Source organism: Acanthopagrus latus, chromosome 8 (assembly GCF_904848185.1).
Source record: "Acanthopagrus latus isolate v.2019 chromosome 8, fAcaLat1.1, whole genome shotgun sequence".
NCBI classification, from domain to species: Eukaryota; Metazoa; Chordata; class Actinopteri; order Spariformes; family Sparidae; genus Acanthopagrus; species Acanthopagrus latus.
In genome coordinates, this window is record NC_051046.1 from 5,008,956 (window position 1) to 5,028,608 (window position 19,653).

General features: G+C 41.2%; 1 protein-coding gene across 4 annotated transcripts in view; it reads left to right on the forward strand.

Moving 5' to 3' along the window:
* The window catches only part of LOC119024611 (leucine-rich repeat-containing protein 4C-like), a 184,196-nt gene extending 168,510 nt beyond the window's left edge, over positions 1–15,686 (forward strand). For all 4 annotated transcript variants that reach the window (XM_037107551.1, XM_037107552.1, XM_037107550.1 and 1 more), the window contains one exon: positions 10,166–15,686. In XM_037107551.1, the coding sequence (XP_036963446.1) occupies positions 10,217–12,166 (1,950 nt within the window). In that variant the 5' untranslated portion in view covers positions 10,166–10,216 and the 3' untranslated portion in view covers positions 12,167–15,686. The remainder of the gene's footprint in view (positions 1–10,165) is intronic.
* The last annotated feature ends 3,967 nt before the right edge of the window (positions 15,687–19,653 follow it).

Genomic DNA, 19,653 nt, shown 5'->3' on the forward strand with positions numbered 1-19,653 from the left:
TAGGTTGACAAAGCAAAATTACTTCTACTTGTGTCATTAATGCACGCTCATGTAGATTGGCAACATAAATTTTAAATGAAATCCCTCAAGGGTACCTGGTCATCAGGTCCAGTGTGTGAACCATTCAACAGCCCCATCCAATTCAGACTTGCACTAGAGGGGCTCTTCAAGAAGTGATGCTGGATGGGTACCTACAGCGTTGAACAGAAGCGTTGTGCCGCTGACCAGGCTGCTGTATCTGCAGGTTGAAATGCTTTCAGTTTGAGAATTAAGCAAAAAGTTTAGTTCCTAAGTTATGGCCAAATGGATCCCTGCTCCCACTTGTCTTCAAATGAGTTATGGATTTGTGTTTCTAACCTTTAAAAAAACGAAACAAGTTCATTTAAGTTTAATTCAAATTAGAATTGGACAAACACAAAGTCAGTAGAAAAAGCTTACTGCCTGAGTCAAAGGATCATTAAAATTCAGGCTTCCTGGAGGCATGCAGCCGCCGTGTGGTTAAAATACATGACTGCAACAGAGTCGACATCTTTATTCTCTCTATATATTGTAATAAAGATGGAAAATGGAGGCTGAATGCTCCATAAATTATCTTTAATCTTTGTCCTGTTGTCAGAGGCTGTTTGAAAACTATTTCCGAAGGCTTTTTCTTCTCTTTAAGAGCAATAAGGGAACTGTGAGGTGACGTTAGTGTTAAAAATGTGAAGCAAAGTCTTTTCTCTGCAGACCAGCCGAGACAGAATGCTTACTCGTAGCTGACGCTACAACAGCTCATTAGATGAGCTGGCGTCTTGCTCTTCTAACAGACTTTTTTCTTTTTTTTTTTTCCTTCCCTTTTGCCCTCTGGCTTCATTGTATACGTTTCCAATTTGGTCTGGATTTTGATATTAATGAGCTGGCCAAAAAAACCTTTTCATGCTTCCTCCATTGTCACGCAAAGCTGAAACTGAATTTGAAAGGGCGAATCAGATAACAGGAAACACAGCACCTGTAGCACAGAGCGACAGAAGTACACTTGAATAGATGAATTGTGTGCACAGAGTTCATCAAGAAAGATGAGAAAGTTCACACACACGGACATAAAAATCATTGATTCATGCGTCGTTTGAGCAGCATCGTGTCTGCTATCAGATCACAATGCACAAGTCTCATACCACCTTTCTTTAGCCAGTTTGTAATATCTTACATGCCATATCTAACATCACAGAAGATGTTTTATATACAAATTTATTAAGAAAAAAACAGACTCCATAGATGCTGCTTCATTTGTGCATCGACTCCCGAATACATTCTTCATGCAGGGATTGGCGGTTAAATCAGTGTTTGTTAGATGAAACAAATTCATTTCACCATCTTGTTACGGATGAGACAGACAAGCTGTGAGTGGAAGGATGTCAGGCTGTGGGCAGGGGAGCAGCTGTCAGTTTGTCTCACTTGGCTAGTTAGCACCAATTCAAAGTACTCGGCTTGTCTGTTACACTTGGATGGTTAAGACAAAAGACGACGGGGAAAAAAAGAGCCACAGTGTGGCCATCTCCCACTTTTTTTTTCTTTTCTTTTCTTTTCTCTTGACATTCCTGAACACTTAATTTTATGGTGTCTCACTGTATCCGTTTGAAAAGAAGACTTCAGCAGTGCACGTTCATATATGACCTCTCATGATGGGGCTTATCCCTTTACATACAGTCCTGAGGATTGTGCTCACAAGGCTAACCTAACAAAACAGATGTGATTGACATAAAGTGTGTGATGGACTGGGGATTATAATCTGTTGTGTTACACTAAAACCAGCACTGACAGTTACGGGGTTAGATTCAGGGCAGCTGGGAGAATCTATGTTACTAGTCTGTTGTAACACTGTTAAAAAGTGGAGAAATCCATACTTAGTATTCTCATTGATCAACTGTGGAGCTCCAGCGAGAGTCGGTTAATAGTCAGATACAAACAGAATTGTCCAAAAATAGAGAGAACAGTTAATCAAAACCGTCAGATAACGCAATCCGAGGAACCAGACGGATCCACTGAGCTCAGTTGATTCCTCCCATTCAGATTGATTTCCATCTGACGTGGTCCGTATCGGGCCAGTCACAGCTATTTATCTAATAAGGGGCCAGGTTTGATACGATTGGCTGACAGGAGCAATGCCGGTTCAGATCTTGAGGGTCCCATTTGACCTGTTTCAGTGCTCTGATTGGTTGCAGGCCTATCTGGTAGAGTCCAGTCTGCGGTTCTGCTCAGCAGCGCACCACGCCCACGGACCTCAGATCAAACTGTCAAACACAGGCAGTGCTGCTCTATTATGAATGAAGATTCTGTCACAGCAGGGCCTTACTATCACTTCTAGTGTTTTTTACACATTTTAGTGTTTTGTCGGTGAGCAGGCTGCCATTTTTTTCCCTCCACACTCCAACCTGCAAGCATCACTCTCAGCATCGCTCTGATTGGATGGTAAATGGACTTTTCCAGTCTACAGACAGCTCGAAGTGCTTCACAACACTTGTCACATTCACCCATTCACACACACATTCAAACACCGATGGCAGAGGCTGACAGTGAGAGGTGGATGTGGGTCACATTTTGTTCTTAATTCTCTGTCTCTGACAGAAAAATTGTCATCAACTGGGAGAAATAAGGGAGAATTGTGACCCAGGGAGGAAACGAAAAAGGGAATCAGGAGGGTTGGCTGGTGTGCTAGTTGCATCCAGGTGCATATTTGTCTGTGCCTGTTGATAATGGACCCCTGGGAATCAAAAATGAATTGAGAGGGACTAAACAAACAGTCCAACAGTGTTCAAAAAACTTCTACATGCAAGAAAGAACAATCATTAATTACTGGAAAAGGTTTAGATATAGACGTTTACACATTTGAAATTCTAATTTAAGCCGTTGGCACCTTACTATGTATTTGCATGTTACTGAATATCACCCAAAACAGTTTATAATTTGAAGAAAAAGGAATAAGAATATGAGCTGTACCGAACACAAGCCATACTGTAGAGTAAAGTAGCAGCCGAGTACAGAGACCACATTCAAAGCTGAGCAAATTAACAGCTGCAGTAGTTGAAGCATATTCAGTAATCATCTACAGATAGCATGCAGCTTGCTAAGCAAGCTGTGCTCATACTGTATGTGTAGGTGGCTGGTGCGATGTGAATGAGATCAAGAGGTTATCTGCAGATGAAACACCACATTAATTATTATTGGTTTGTGAACGTTGTTGGCTGCCCTTTCCTGTTGCCTTCCACTATGTGTTAATTACTGAAATCCACCTAAAGAAATAATTATGTATGTTGAGAGGAGAGTGCTGCAGGAGGTCATCAAAGATATAGTATCTCCTCTTTTTAGCTGTTGTCAACCAGCAACATCTGTGCACAATCGTGATGATATTCCAGTTAGATTAGACGGCTGCGTCATCGAGGAGACCGAAAAAGAAATGAATAAAATGTATTTCATGACAAATATGGAAGCAAAACAGTTGAGTCACGCTGAGTGACACACTGTTTCCAGCTTCAAAACATTAACACGAGATGCACAGGAGTCCCTGACAGTGGCTCAAAGCGAGGATGTCATGTCCTGTCTTCACCCCTCTGCAAGCTAATACACTGCCTGAGATAAACAGTGACAAAACACTGGATGCCAAATATGGCTACACGGCAAAAATATCACTGCGTAGCAGAGAAGGGAAAAAAAGGAGGTGAATGCCTCTGATGCGTGTGGTTGGTAGCTATCCCTCCCACACTGGAATCCATAAAGGATTCGGGTTTATATTTGGAGCTGTTGCAAGATTGCTGGCATTATCGAGAAGTGACCTAATTTGATTTATATCTCATTAATCTCCCTCTCGTCCTCTCTTTCTCTCACTACAGCATACGCATCGACCTTCCACCATCTCTCCAGCTAAAAATCTCTCATCATCCTTCCCCGTCCATGCCAAACAACGTGAAAGACACAGATTGTGTCAGCCGCTCTTCACTTAAAAGTTCATAATCAAAGGACACTTGAGCATTAATTGAGTAAAGGCAGCCGTAAGCGAGTCCCTTCTCACTTTCTTTCACCTTTCAAGTGAAGCCATGCATGTTTATAAAGACCAAAGGCACAAAATGTTTGTTGGTCATGGAAGGAGAGCAGAAGATCACTCTGTGCTTTTTTTTTTTTTTGCCAAGCAGTAGCGTCACCAGATCTATTTTAGGGGGCTTTAGCCCCACTAGAATTTCCTCTAGCCCTGCTAAATAATTCATCCTGCCTTTTCTGGCTGATTTATAATGCAAAAATACGATACAGACTCCAGAATTACTGTACTCATGGAAGAAGGACCCAGTGGAAACTGCTGTGCAGGGCAATGTGCACACTGGTTAAACCAGCACTGAACTCTAGCTGCGCATTCAGCCGCACCAAATAACAGAGCGTCACGATGAAACTCGGGAGCTTCACAAGCGAAATGTCTCCTCCGTCTTAAAAATGCATGGTGCAGAGACACACACATGACTAGCTGAATAGATGTCCACCACCTGTGAGAGTATGGAAGGGTTTAAGGGTCAGTGCTGGCAGCGATTACCACACATCATCCTAATGCAGACAGTGAAATCATCAGGTAGGCTGATTTTATAAAGACTAAACAGTGGAACAGCCTTGATGGGCTGACTTGGTGTAAAAAAAAAAAGTGTCACAATGATTGTCTCACAGAAAAATGACAGTATTATTACTGTTATTGATTTATTCCCCACAGGGTTGTATGCTAATAGGGAACTGAGTGAGGGGGGCCCACAAAGGTACTGAATAAATAGCCTTGGGTGCAGGGAGGGGCCCGCAGAGACTCTCTATATTTGGGTCCAGAATTCACTGCTGCACCCTGGATTGTCTAACCTAAAGGTGTAAATATCTATCATTAGTCTGTGTAAGTGTGTTGCAGAATAGGGAATGTCTTGTTGCTCATGGTGTAATTAAACCCAGCATGCGTCATATTGTTAGATGGGGCTGGTGTGACTGTACAGTACGGGTCCACATGTGCCGAAGGAAGACGCAAACTGACCAATCTCAGCACGACAGCTGTTGTATTTATGCAGTATGAGTATTGATTAGTTGTGTCAGGCGAAAGATTAGTCGCTTGTTTCTATGGCTGCCAGAGTTAATTCCCATTGGTTACCTTTAAATGGGCTGATAGCAGATCCTCGGGGAGGGTTTGTGGGTAAAGATGATGAGAAGCTGGTTCGTGTGGGCGCACCTGATGTGAGGAGTAATGTGGCATACACAGTTCTACACAGACACATCTGTAATGTATATAAGCTGCTGTTTGTTACGTAATTTACCGAAGAGACGGTTTGCTTTTTTATGGCTCTTGGCCCAACAGTCAGTCATACTATCTTGTAATACCTTAACACTCCCATATGCTGTGCATTAGTTTAAACTGTGGAAGGTTAAACCATGAGTGTTCATTTACATGCATCATTTGTGTGTCATTTTTATGCTGATGACACAGTTTTGCTTCTACAAACATATACATTTAAATGTTCTCAAGTAGAATTTTGTGAGTATTTTAAGCTGGTGGTAGGTAAGATTTTAGAAACAAGCAAAAGCAAGCTAAATTTTGAAAGCATTTTGCTGAAAAAGATCCATCCTTTCCATCCATCGCAGCAACTCCTCCAAAACACATGAACGCCGCTGCCCGACCACAGACGGCCCCGTATCTCTGGCCAGCTGGGAGATGCATCAGCAGCTTAGTTTGCCGCGATCAACACGATTTCCTGGCTTTTCAGACCAGTAAATACATAAACAAACAACTCTGAAAAAGCCACAGTCGTGTTCACACGAGTGAAATAGCCATCACGAATGTACCCGAGTCCGAAAAGGCTTCCCAGCTCGACAGTTACTTCTCAATGTGCTTTTTTGCTGACATTAGCTGCCACAGGAGGCTGTCGCTGCCGCCGCAGCTCTGGTCGGCTCAGATGGCTGATGGCTTTATGCTAACATTAGCCACTGCAAGAGTGTGTTGCTGCCTTTTTCTACACGACAAACACGACAAAAAATGCCTCCAGAGTTACTTCCTAACCCTAGTTTTAGGTTATTGAATTTGGCAACCTGTGGCTACACTAATAACAATCCGGAGTAAGCTTTGGGGGAACCATTCAAAGCTGTTCTGACAGATACCATAAAGGTATCTGGCATTCATAATATAATACTGCAGCTACAAACTTAAACAGTGTTCTGGTATATGAGAATCAGTGATATGTGTTACGATCATTGATATGTGACGTGTTATGTTTTTTTTTTTTTTTTTTTATCATCCATGCTGCTGAACAGTTGTATGTAGCCACTCACAGAGTTTCTTTGTGATGCGTTGACTTGAATTGTTTCCATTTCATAACCAGAAATTAATTCAGGGAAATGTTGCAGATCTTGCTCTTCAATTGTCTGCAGTCGGTCTAATCTGGGTCATGCTTTAGTTCTCCCTAGCAGACAAAGACACAGCTGGCAGTTCATAATCTGTGAGGACAAAAGTTTGAAAAAGCATTCTTTTCTTAATCTCATTTTCCTTATCTCTTTTCATCTAATTCCTCCACTGCACACACGTAAATCCAATTTTGCTGCTCTCATTGTCAGCGAGAGGACATATTGTTTTGATTCATAAATCAACTTCATCTTTTCTGCTGCCACAATTTGGATGCTGTTCTGCCGATTCATTGTTTATCTCCTTTCAAGGTCTGATCTGCTGGAGAGGATGAGTAAATAGTGGAATAAGATACAGGGGATGCTTTATCCGAGGGATAGCTATTCACAGATCCAAACACTGCTGCGTATATTCGGTTGGTCATATTATTGATGGGGATTTATACTGAATAATAAGTGTGTGTGATGAATATTACTGGGGATGTTGAATTTTATTATAACTCACTCTGGACACAGGGTCAGTAGGAGATGATAGCAGACACCTCATTGTCTCATAACCACCATAGTCCTTTAGTTTTGTTCTGCGAGGTCTGAAATCCAAACAAATTAAAAGCTTCCGTAATGGAATGTGATTTTCAGGCTGCTGTGTGATGCCTGTCACATTTATCTGGTTCTCCCCGCGTGAAAAACACGTTCTCGCTCCACCCTCAGGCTTTGGCTCCTTGGTATTTGAATTTTGTAATTGAAGAATTAATGGAGTCAGTAATCAAGCAATTAATCAGTAGTTACAGTAATAGCTTGCTCTTTCTTAAGTGAAGAGCGTTCTGTTGCAGATGAGGCTGTGTGTCGAAACAGAAAAACACTGTAATCCTACAACGGCGTTCATGTCGCCCATTTGCTCTGCTCTGCTCAGGAATCAGCTGGTGTGTTGAGGCTGTCGGGAAAACGTTAAGGTTGCAGAATCTCAAAATGTATTGAATTATTTGTGTGTGTGTGTGTGTCAGCGTGTTGTCATAGACTCAAGTCTTTCTGAGCTGTCTGATGTTATTTATTTGCAAGATCAGTGCTGATCAGTATTCTGGACTATTTACAGCAGCCCTCACCCTCTTTCTTAAAATGCAGTGCACCGTTTTCAAATTGTGTCATTTTGCTTATTTGTCTTCTAAACACAAAGTGTCTGTGACTTTTTTACTCAATAAGAATAAATAGCTATGCTGTTTTTGATTACCTTATTTAAATCTGACAGTTATTTCACTTTATTCATCAAACAGTTCCCCGGAGAGCCGTTTTTTTCTGGTAGAGCTCATTAATCTGTTTATAGATTCAAACTTATTTATGTGACAGTCGTTGTCTTCATGACAAATTTTGAGAATTTACTGTTGCTATTTGTGACTTTGGTGTCACGTACAGCAGAGTCAGTAACTGTCATTTCACTGCAGGTTGTAGCTCCAGCACTTTCCGTGCGAGCTTCACATTTTTTTTCTCTTCCTCATGCTCGCGTTGCCTTTTCTGAACGTGCTCCAGTTTCCTCCCACATTCAAAAACATTCAGGTCAGGTAGATTAGAGACTCTATAAATGTTTCTCTTTATCTGTGTTAGCTCTGTGACTCACTTCCGACCTGCCCAGAGTGTTTCCCTGTCTCTTACTTAGACAGGGTTAAACTCCCTGTGACAGTGACAGAAAATATGAAATGTAGGCATACTGACGACGATACTGTCAATGCAGTAATCAAATAGTTGTCATGCCGACCTCAGCGTCCGTGTACAACTGAATAGTAATGGTGCATATTTTTTATCAGTGAACTCTTCAACTTCAGTATAGCCTTAATGAATCGATGAGAATAAAGTTTACTCCCATTAGCATTAGTGTGTTTCCCTGTTAAATTACAGTAAAACACTGGCAGCTGTTATTTGGCAGTTTACCTACTGTAATCTACAACAATAGTTTACTACTGTTAATCTATTAAAGTCTTGTATGATGTGAATTTTATGGTTTAACACTGCTACATGCTAGTGATATAAAAATAGGGAGTAGCTCTAAAACATTTACGGTTTTATATTGTGTTTACGAAGAACAGTACATGTAGTGTACACAGTTCCCTGTATTTATACAGATAATTATTACAGTGCACACGAATCTAATGTAATTCGCATGCAAGTGGTGTACCAGCTTCTTTTAATGGATCTGTACTTCCACAGGGGGTTTTTGATATATGATACGTAAAGCTTCACAAGATGTGTTCAGGAAACTAATTCTGCTCAGCTGTCTCTTCATTAGCTAACATACATATCTGCTGGGATTTTGATTCAATCTAAAGCACCTTCACCATCTCAGTAGTCATATGTGGTATTGTGTTCACTTCTTGTGATTTCTTGAATTCAGTTATTGCATCGTGGTACATCAGGGTTTTAAAGTCACTTTTAAACTTAATTTAATGATATTACGTGTATCAACAACAATCAAACTCAAAGATATCGAGACATTTCAGCCTGTTGCTACAATTTCCAAGAGAGTCAAGTGAGAGTCAAAATGCAAACTTGACAAAAAATAATGTGAATAAACTTTAATATGGACAAGTAATTGGGCTGTATTGATTATGTAGCGATTTACTAGTCTTATCAATCACTCAAAGCACTTCACAACAAATGCAACGTACTCATCAGGAGCGATAACCATTCATATGCAGGCTCACACAGCGATGGAAGAGCCATTGGGAGTAATTTGGTGTTGAGTGTCTCACCCAAGGACACTTTGACATGTAAACGGCAGGGTCACGTAAACGGTGCATGATTAACAATGAGCACAACGAATCCCATGATCCCATTGTATTCATGTCTTTTATGTTGATTGCGAGACCCCAAGTGGCAGAAATGACATACCATGCATTTAAATGATGTCTTCAGATTTTTCTTGACGTTTTTGCTTTTCAGGTGAAAATTTCTATTTCTGTTTTATTTACACACTTGCCATGTGGCATTGCTAGCTCGTATTTCTGCTTTTATTTAGTTCATATGAACACCACCTTTTTTTTGACCCGTGACTCACTGTACAACTCAACATGAGCAACTTTGAGGGACTCTGACATTATTGAGTAGAAAACAGGAGGAAGTGCGTCAATTAAATAACCATCTGTTGTTTAATTACACTCCATAGCTGCCACGGCATCGTCTCTCTTGCTCACAGTAAATCTTAATCAAAGGATTCGTTGTTTGTATTTCCTCTGGCGTGACGCATAAAGAGTTACACAAACAAATTCCCTGGTCCCATTTCGGCTCGCTTGTTTGACATCCCAGTCACATACGTGCCTTTGAGGAACAGTGAGTTGTAATCAGACGTTTCCAGATATCTCGACTCGATTGAAGGACTGGTGGGTGGCGAGCTTCCTTATTATTTATGTCCCCCCAGTCTCAAATATAAATCACACAGCACAGCAGTCGTAGCAGCTTTTCTTCCCCGCCTTCCTCCTTCTGCAGGGATGCAGCACAGAAGTCGGCAGCGTCTTTGGGATTTTATTTTAAATGACTAAGATTGAGAGCGTGAGGAGGACAGTGCACCCGGAAACAATAAATAAGGCACTCCATCAAGGTTGAGAGTTTGTGTGGATGTATGTGTGATTATTAGAGGCTGCAGCAGACACATAAACCTAAACGATATCCTTCTATGTTTTACTAATTTGAGTTTATTTTTCTGCAATTTCTTTTATGAGTGACATGATAATATCAAACATGCATTCAGTAATCTAATGCATTTTTCTCTCTTCTGTCTCTCATTTCCTTCCAGTGAGCCCAAATCCTCTTTTCAAAGAGTGGAAGACCAGTCAATGAATTATGAATGTTAAACAAGATGACCTCTTCTCAGCAGCAGCAGATGATGCGAGGTCCTAGGTGGAACCGGGCCTTGTCCGACCCTTTGTTTGTGCTGCTTCTGGCCCTCCAGCTGCTGGTGGTAGCAGGGCTGGTACGTGCTCAGACGTGCCCCTCTGTCTGCTCCTGTAGTAACCAGTTCAGCAAAGTCATCTGCACCCGGCGAGGCCTGCGGGATGTCCCCGATGGCATCTCTACCAACACGCGCTACCTGAATCTGCAAGAAAATCTCATTCAGGTCATAAAGGTGGACAGCTTCAAGCACCTGAGACATCTTGAGATCCTGCAGCTGAGCAAAAACCACATACGCAAAATCGAGCTGGGGGCCTTCAATGGACTGGCCAGCCTCAATACCCTGGAGCTTTTTGATAATCGCCTCACTACTATCCCAAACGGGGCGTTTGAGTACCTGTCCAAGCTAAAGGAGCTTTGGCTGAGGAATAACCCCATAGAGAGCATTCCCTCCTATGCTTTCAACAGAGTTCCCTCATTGCGGCGGTTGGACCTTGGGGAGCTCAAAAGGCTCTCCTACATTTCTGAGGGGGCATTTGAAGGGCTGAGCAATCTGCGCTACTTAAATCTGGGAATGTGCAATCTGAAGGAAATTCCCAACCTTATTCCCCTGGTGAAGCTGGATGAACTGGAGATGTCAGGCAACCAGTTAGCTGTCATCCGGCCTGGCTCTTTTAAAGGGCTCATCCACTTGCAGAAGCTGTGGATGATGCATGCCCAGATCCAGACCATAGAGAGGAACTCTTTTGATGACCTGCAGTCACTAGTGGAGCTCAATCTGGCCCACAACAACCTCACCCTCTTGCCCCATGATCTCTTCACTCCTTTACATCACCTCGAGAGGGTACACTTGCACCACAACCCGTGGAATTGTAACTGTGACATCCTCTGGCTGAGCTGGTGGCTTAAGGAGATGGTACCAGCGAACACCAGCTGCTGCGCTCGTTGCAGCTCACCGACCCACCATAAGGGACGATACATTGGCGAGCTGGACCAGAACTACTTTCACTGTTATGCTCCTGTTATTGTGGAGCCTCCCGCCGACCTAAATGTCACAGAGGGAAGCGCTGCGGAGTTAAAATGCAGAGCCAGCTCCCTGACCTCGGTAAGCTGGATTACACCCAACGGTTCCATCATGACACACGGTGCATACAAGATCAGAATCTCTGTGCTGAATGACGGCACTCTGAACTTCACCAATGTCACCATGCAGGACACGGGCACGTATACGTGCATGGTCAGTAATTCTGCAGGTAACACGACAGCATCTGCCACGCTCAACGTGTCGTCAACGGAGAACAGCAGCTTCAGCTACTTCACCACAGTGACAGTGGAGACCATAGAAACGCCACACAATGAAGGCTTCACCACTACCGTGCAACAGAAGGTGGGCCCCACCCCCTCTGCTGGGAGTTCATGGGAGTCCGTTTCACCCACCTCTACGACTACCACCACAGTCCGGACCCCGCAATCCACCCGCGCCACAGAGAAGACTTACACAATCCCTGTGACAGAGCTGGGTGGGGAGAGCTCCCTTAACGGCTTGGATGAGGTGATGAAGACGACCAAGATCATCATCGGCTGCTTTGTTGCAATCACACTCATGGCAGCTGTCATGCTGATCATCTTCTACAAGATGCGCAAACAGCACCACCAGCAGAATCACCATGCACCCACACGCACCATTGAGATCATCAATGTGGATGAGGACTGTGTAACAGGAGGCCCGGGCATGGAGGGCCACCTGACTCTGCCTCCTCTTGAGCACGAGCACCTCAACCACTATAACGCCTATAAGACTGCATACAACCATGCCTCCACTATCAACTCCATACACAGCTCAGCGCACGAACCTTTGTTAATCCGGGCCAGCTCAAAAGACAATGTACAAGAGACCCAAATCTAATACATTCTTTTTTCCAGACATTACAAAACTGATGGAATTACATAAAGACACTACTGACAGGACAATACTGACAATTGCTCATGAGAACTATGGCTCAAACACGAAGGTTTGGAAACACGGTCTGTTTGGCAAATCAGTGACTGGTTATGTTTATTCAATGACTTTGGGAATTAGGGTATGTCTACTGTTTCAAAAAGTGTCTTTACAAAACAGAAGTTATTTATTTAAGAAAAAAGTATTGTGGTTAAATCAAGAAAAAACTGTATTCTGCAATTATTTTTTCAGCACTTAATTCATGTTTTTTTCTTTTTCTTCCTCTCATGTCACGTGATCGGTTTACTAATATGCTTTCAAACTCTGTTTGGAGACATCTGTCGAAGAAAAACTCCTGAAGCAAATTACTGTCAATTTTTGGTAAAAAAAAGAAAAAAAAACTGCAGACTTTAGATCAGAGGAGATAGTAACCTCATTTTCCCCGTGTATCAAAGAAATCTAGAGCACATTAGTGATCTTCTCCAGCTGTGGATTAAGTGATGAAATCTTTTGTGACCATCTGTAACTGAGATGAATTAAACAGTTGTTCAATATATTACAGTGAGTGACAGAACTGTCAGTGACGGAATTTGATCATAATTCACTGTTTAATTAAATCTGTCACATACGTATCAGCCACTCTCTGGTCTGTCGTCGATAGACTGAGGATGTCGAGAGGGGGAAATGTGTCCTGCTGTTGTAAAAGTGGAGGGCTCACCATCAGAGAGACATTTTAGTTCAATTAAATTCTATTGATTAACTATGAAATGAACTTACATTTGTCTTTGTGTTCCTAATGTATATGCAATTATTATTTTATCGCCCAGTCTCCGATTGCTTTGACTGAAGAAGAGATTATTGTAGAGAACATTTCTTTTATTGCATTTAGACACGTTTAAATTCTAAAGGTTGTGATATGGGAGGAGCACTGATGGGTCATTTTGCATCAATATAATTGTGACTGAAAACATAGGAGAAAAGTGTAAAGATCAGAATTCTTGTGGAAAAACGTAGCGAGGCTCCACCGCCTCAGCTGTCTGCAGTGTATCATGACCTCACCTTTACCTTACGGTGCTTTGTACTGTTGCATATGAAGAAGATGATTGCTTTAAAGCCACCCGTTTCATGCTGGGACCCCATACCTCATCTGCAGCACTGCAGGACCGAGTGCTATCAGAAGCAGACTGATGAGCTTAAGAAGGAGCGGAAACCCTTTATACAGCTGTCTGAGCGCGTTGCCTGTCATCTGTGTGCCACATTTCCACATGGGCAGCGCCTGGCAGCCGCAGATTCACACCCTGCCCCAGCCAACATCAGGACTTGGCCCCTGAGCGGCAGGGCTTATGCTGGGAGAGGATTCAGGGGTGAATGTGTGGGATCGGGCATCAACCAGATGTTTGAGTTGCACCTGCCTCCCTCTCTCTCTCTATCTCTATCTCTCTCTCTCTGTTAGCGACATCACAATTTCCATTTTAATTGATGTGCCCATGGGCTTTGGATGGACTCAGCTCTGCAGGCGCCCATACCCTGGAAATCATTTCAAAGCCCCCTCAGTAAAAAATGGCAGCAGGACGCATTAATGCAGAGGTTAGGCAGACATTTGTCAGATCCAACAGTTAGGCTGATGCCCCGGGTTTATTTTTAGCAAATAAGCACAGCTTTTGATCCCCTAATCGGAAAATATATGAAAAGGTCAGGCTACTGTCACGCGTAATTCAACTTTTTCATTATAACGGAGTATTACATTTAGAAATCCCATGGAGGAGAACTCCCCATTAAAACTAGTGTTTTAAAACGTAAGTACTAAGTGGTACTCCTACCGAAATTCACAAAAGTGTGGTGCGAGGTTTCAACTTGAATTTTAAAGGCTTGAAAAGTGCCTGCGACAAGTACGATTTGCCATTTCAATGATCTGATGATTTGATGATACTGGAACCATGATGGTTACAGTGGACTCCGTTGGTAAAGGTGGTTTTCACAGAACAAATTAACAGTGATCAACAAATCCACAGAAACCTCTCAGACTGCTCCTGTTGCATCTCTGCTGTCCACCTGTATGCACATTTTACCAAAACACAAGATTGTCAAGCTAACTCAGCTAGCTCAGCTACAAGCTAATGGCTGCCACAGCTAGTAGCAGTTAGCAGTGACTCTCCTGATATTTGTTTTGAGTATGAAGTCATCAGGTGGACAGATCTATAAATGGACGCTTTTTAAAGCCCACATGGAGAGAGTGCCTCCTTTTTTTAACCTTAAAGAAAAGCAGGAAACCCACACAGCTCCACGCTGCAGTGCTTTTGAAGAAGGGGAGGAATAAATGAGATGCAGCAGCAGTTTGTCTCAGTATCCCATGACTAGGATATGAAAAGGAAATCAAATTAAACAGCAGGATAATAATCTAAAGCCCTATTCGCACCAGACCAGTATTACCTGGGGCCCTCTTGTGATATGTAATACAATAATTGCATAGATTAAAACATGTTAATAATCTATGTCTGTAATCTGCTAAGTAAAAACTCTGTAGTTAATTACCTTCCATTTTTCAGCTAATTCAACAGTCATTTGATAATAGTGGTCCCGTTGTTAAACAGCATCTTTTTAATTTTCTCTTTTTCCCATACTTTTTTCTCCCTTTTTTTTTCCCAGGTTCAGGCTGCAGTAGACGTTATTAATGGCTGCTCTGATACCATTTGGGTTGCAGATGCAGGAGGATATTTATCTCAGTTTGGAGACCCCACTGTATGTTTTAAAGATAATTCGATAATGAGGATAATTCAGGGGATTTGTTCAGTAAATTTGAATGAAACACAACATTTCATTTATTCACTTTGAATGTGGTGCACACACAGATGGTAGATTAAATAACATAAGGTTCCCAAGTAACTTTAGTTTTTAGACTGAATGAGATAATTGACCACCTCATAACATGCTTTTTTTTCTTTTTTTTTTGTCTCACCATGATTACACTTCTGTGGAGTTTGGCACATTTGTAAACCATAGAACGAGCTGGGTGTGTGTGTGTCATTTAGTCTGTGTTTGAGTTCCTAGTGGTGGGATGTGGATCACAAATTCTACTCAGTTAACATAAGAGAGTGTAACCATCTGCCCTTCTTTGCCTTTAGTTGGAGGTAATAAATCGTCTGAAAAATTTAAATCGTAAATTTGTTGCATTTTAGTCGAGCTGTCTCATGTATGTAAGATATCTAAATATTTTTGGGTCAATTTTTTTTTTTCTCACATTCTTTTTCTTTTTGTTTTCTGAGATTGAATGCTGTTCTAGTGGTAGATTTATATATATATATATATAAAAAAGAAGAACATACATTTTGAGAATAAAACAAAACAAAAACAAAAAATTTTTCAATTTTGATTTTACATGTGCCAACAACCTGTTCTAAAAAGTGAAAAAGAGAAACATGATGTAAACGAATAAGAGATTGATTTTCATGTAAGCATTCTTTCATGACCTTTAAAAGATATGGAGATCGATTATAGAGACCAGAGTTTGTAGTTCATACACAAAATATGGTTAAAATAAACTATTGTTGTTTTTCTGTATTGTCTGGTTCTTGTTTTCACGCTTTGCCAGAGGAGGATTAATAGAGATACAACTTTTCACGGCTCATATAATTACTTTTTCCGTCCATTCACACAACTATTAATTACATTTGAGGCCAATATTTATCGCAGGAATGATCACACTGACAACCAAGTAACACTTGCAAAGGTTTATGAACATTATAATGTAATGCAGATTATATTTATAGATGATTTACACAGTATTTACCCACTGAAACAATACTAAAAACTAATTATCAGTTGCAAATTTATATAAAACAAATGCTTGATAAATGTTTCATCAGTTCATGTCATTGTTAACAGTGAACAGTTATTCAGAGTTCCATCTTTATACTGACAACAATATTTATGACAATGTCGGTTCACAGTTACCATACAATCATAATGCCTTCTTAACATATAAAACACATTACCTGCCGTTTAACACAACAGTCGGTCAGCTCAGAAAGTGCTATGAAATTACAGGCTTTCATATTTCTCCCATTGTTGTAGGAACCTATAGTCATGTAGACATTCAGCATCTTTAAGGGCTGAATAAACAAGACAGTGAACTGTAAAGCACCACATACGAGTAAATATAATACATTCATTGTGGTATTCTGTCATATTCTTAACGTGTTGACCAATAAGTAAAAAGTTATGTTTTTTCACCTAAATCAGCCTCACAACTCCCCAGATGAAGTGACATTGATGCTACTTGGTATCATACTACTGAACTTGTGCACTTTCCACAAATGCCATTGAAAATGGCTAGGGGGAAAAAGTGCCTTCATGATAACAGAGCTATTGAAAACAATTTAGTTTTCTTGGCTGTATTATATTTCCTTATTGCTTTACAATCTGAAAAAATTTGCCGGAGCAACGGCAAACAAAAATGCAGACGTCTGCATCGCTGTTTTTTTCTTTTTTTGGTAGCTACTTTCCCAAATGTTGTCCACTCCATGTTGCATCATGGAGTTTAGCAACATATAAAATGACACTGATGAGCAGGAGGAAATCAGAAATAAGTCACGATGTGACATAATTAACACCTAGAATCAAGCACAAAAGCTGTGAAAATGTAAACCTGCCATTTAAGGGTAATATCTAAGCATTTTAATGTTTGACAATTTTACTGTTTTCCTGTTAAAATGAAATCTTATGTTATTTCCAGTAAGTAATGTCACAGTTGCAGTAACAATATTGAGTACTTGTATCTGAAGCCTTTAATCAGCCTCTCACTCAGGCGCTCAGACTTCGCAGAGAGATGTCAGTTTGTAAGTGCACATCACGACGTGATGCTATCTATCCAGTGAAATCGAATCATTACACAATTGTGTTAGCTTATGGGGAGCTAATAAAAGTGTATTAGTAAAACATCCTGTGATTGGGATCTTATCCTAAACAGATTCCAGCGCAAGACAAATAAGATGATTGCACTTCTTAATTAATTTCTCCGTCATCAGCATTCGTGGGCTATTGTTCCACTTTGTAATTAGCCAAACAGAAATGAGATTGTGATCATCACACGATCGAGTCAGATTGCACAGTACAAGCCAACAGTAAAAAACATTTGAACCCAAGTGTGATGGTGTCCCCCTTTGGGCCAGTCAGTAGCGTTCACAAGAGTGGGACTGATCAGTGGATCACAAAATGTCTCTCATAAGGAAAACGATAAATTACAGGGAGTGGGCTACATTGTTTGGTTTTATGAGGGACGATATACTGGCATTTTAAATGATGGCTTTTAAATGCACTATAGTGTGTCAAGATAACTACATATGAAGCAGTCATATCAAACTGTGTAGGACACTGTAGAAAGTAAAGCTGTAGAGCTGATATTCTTCTCCTGATCTTTGAATGATGTGTTATTATTCATAACCTGCAGAAGCTTCAGCTGAGGCTGTCCTTTATCCCCTCGTCCAAACAAGCCGACATGTGCCAGACCCTCACGCAAATTGGTTCTTTAAGTGCTTTAAGCTCATCATTCCAGGCGTATAAACACACGTACATAAAGGACGCGTACAGTATGAGAAACTGCAGCATGTGTCATGCACGCTGCCTCAGAGGTGCTGCAGCAGTCAATCATTCAAGTATTCAATCAGTCATAGATGTGCCGGCAGGTCTTTACTCTGGATTATCCATACTGTCATTGTTCCTCATTTTGCATAGAGAGAAAGAGAGATTGAAGTAAATTAGATGTATCCATCAGGGGCAAAGCTGGTGCAGCGGCAGCATCAGTCACACGGAGTATGAATATAAAAACGCTCGTGTGATTTGGGAACAGATCGCTGCTGATATCAACACGATGCGATAATTGAAGAAGTTGAAATAAAATTTTAAATGAAACCTGCTTTGAAAAAAAAAGACGGCTGCAATCAGATACATTAACCGGCAGCTCCAAACTGAAAACACTGCGAAACAAGATTTCAACTTATACTGGAAATTAATATGTTTATTGTGGAGTCATGAGAAGGAAAAGTTCATGCACTGACATGATTAATCTCTGATTAATCTAATTTAGGGCTGTGTGTACTGGAAGACAGAGCGTATAACGTGGCAACAAGATGCACAACCTGCTCACTAATTCAAAAGTTTTGCCGTTTGATGAATGTTTCCGGGTGAGCCCCGTTCACCCTCTTCATCTCTGCTGCGCATTTGTTTCAGCTGATCATAAACTAGGTAAAGCATGCAGTCTGACCCCTGAGGAGACATCGCATTTCAGTGTATAATGCCAACTGGTCTGCTCTTTCATGTGTGTGACAGGTTGGTTTTCATAATAGTTGCCTATTCAAAACACAGCCCAGGGCCTGTTCCACTGGCTCCTCGCTAATGCACCATTAAACTCCTCATTTTCTTATTTATTCTGCTCCTGAGGCTCGGGTAAATTAATGGCTGCTTAATGCCAGTGCACTGTTTGGTATGCTAGTGTGTTTTCTTATGTCTATAATATTGAGGTTAGATAGAAAAGTGTGAGGGGGAAGTGTACGCCCCCGGCAGAAAAAGGCTGCGCAGTAGTGTGGTTTTTGTCTGTCGACCTTACGGATAGACTTTTGCCTTAAAGCACTGTATCTCACACCAGCGAACATTCTTCACATATGCCAAGCTACGACCCCAGAGCATTGAATGAATTGAATGATAATAACTAAAAAAAAAAATCTGAATAAAGAAGTATGTAACCATTTATATCAGGTACAAATTATTTGCCAAGGATAACATTTATAAATATCTGTAAATGCTTAGTGCATCCGATCGAAGAACTATCTGCATCATAGTAACAGCAGTTTAAAGCAGGTCACAGAGTTGCTGGCTGTGAAAAATATTCAGTGGTCTCTTATGACAACACTTAATCATCACTGCCAAAGGCTGCCTAAATACAAAAGCAGTCTCCTTCAGCATCCGTGGCACAAGGTGCAGGTACAGCTAAATACGAAGATTTAGCCCAAAAATATAATTAGAATGAAAATCACCTTGAGTAGGAAGTGAGGCAGCTTGTGTGGACAGAGACCATGTTTGCAGCTAAGCCTTTTTTACACCTAGGCAAAGCTCTAGATTCACAAACGCAGCAGCCGAAGTCTAAAAAAGACGGAAAAGGAGGCATTTTTGCATGTTTAATTTATTTGATGAAGTGCCCTTATTCACAGCCTCCTCCTGCCCTGGGACCTCGCGCAGCCAGGCGCCCTCAGATGACAGTTTCTGTTTTGAGGTCAGTCGCTGCCCTTTTACAACAGACAAGCTCAAAATGAGATCAAAGAAAATGTCTTCTATATCATCAGTAAGAAAGAAGAAAAAAGCTACTTTGTTGGCGCTGGGCAAAAAATAACTACCTGCTTAAGGCTGGCAATAGACTACTTGGATAGGGCCAGGGAATAACATAAAACTAATGAGCATGTACT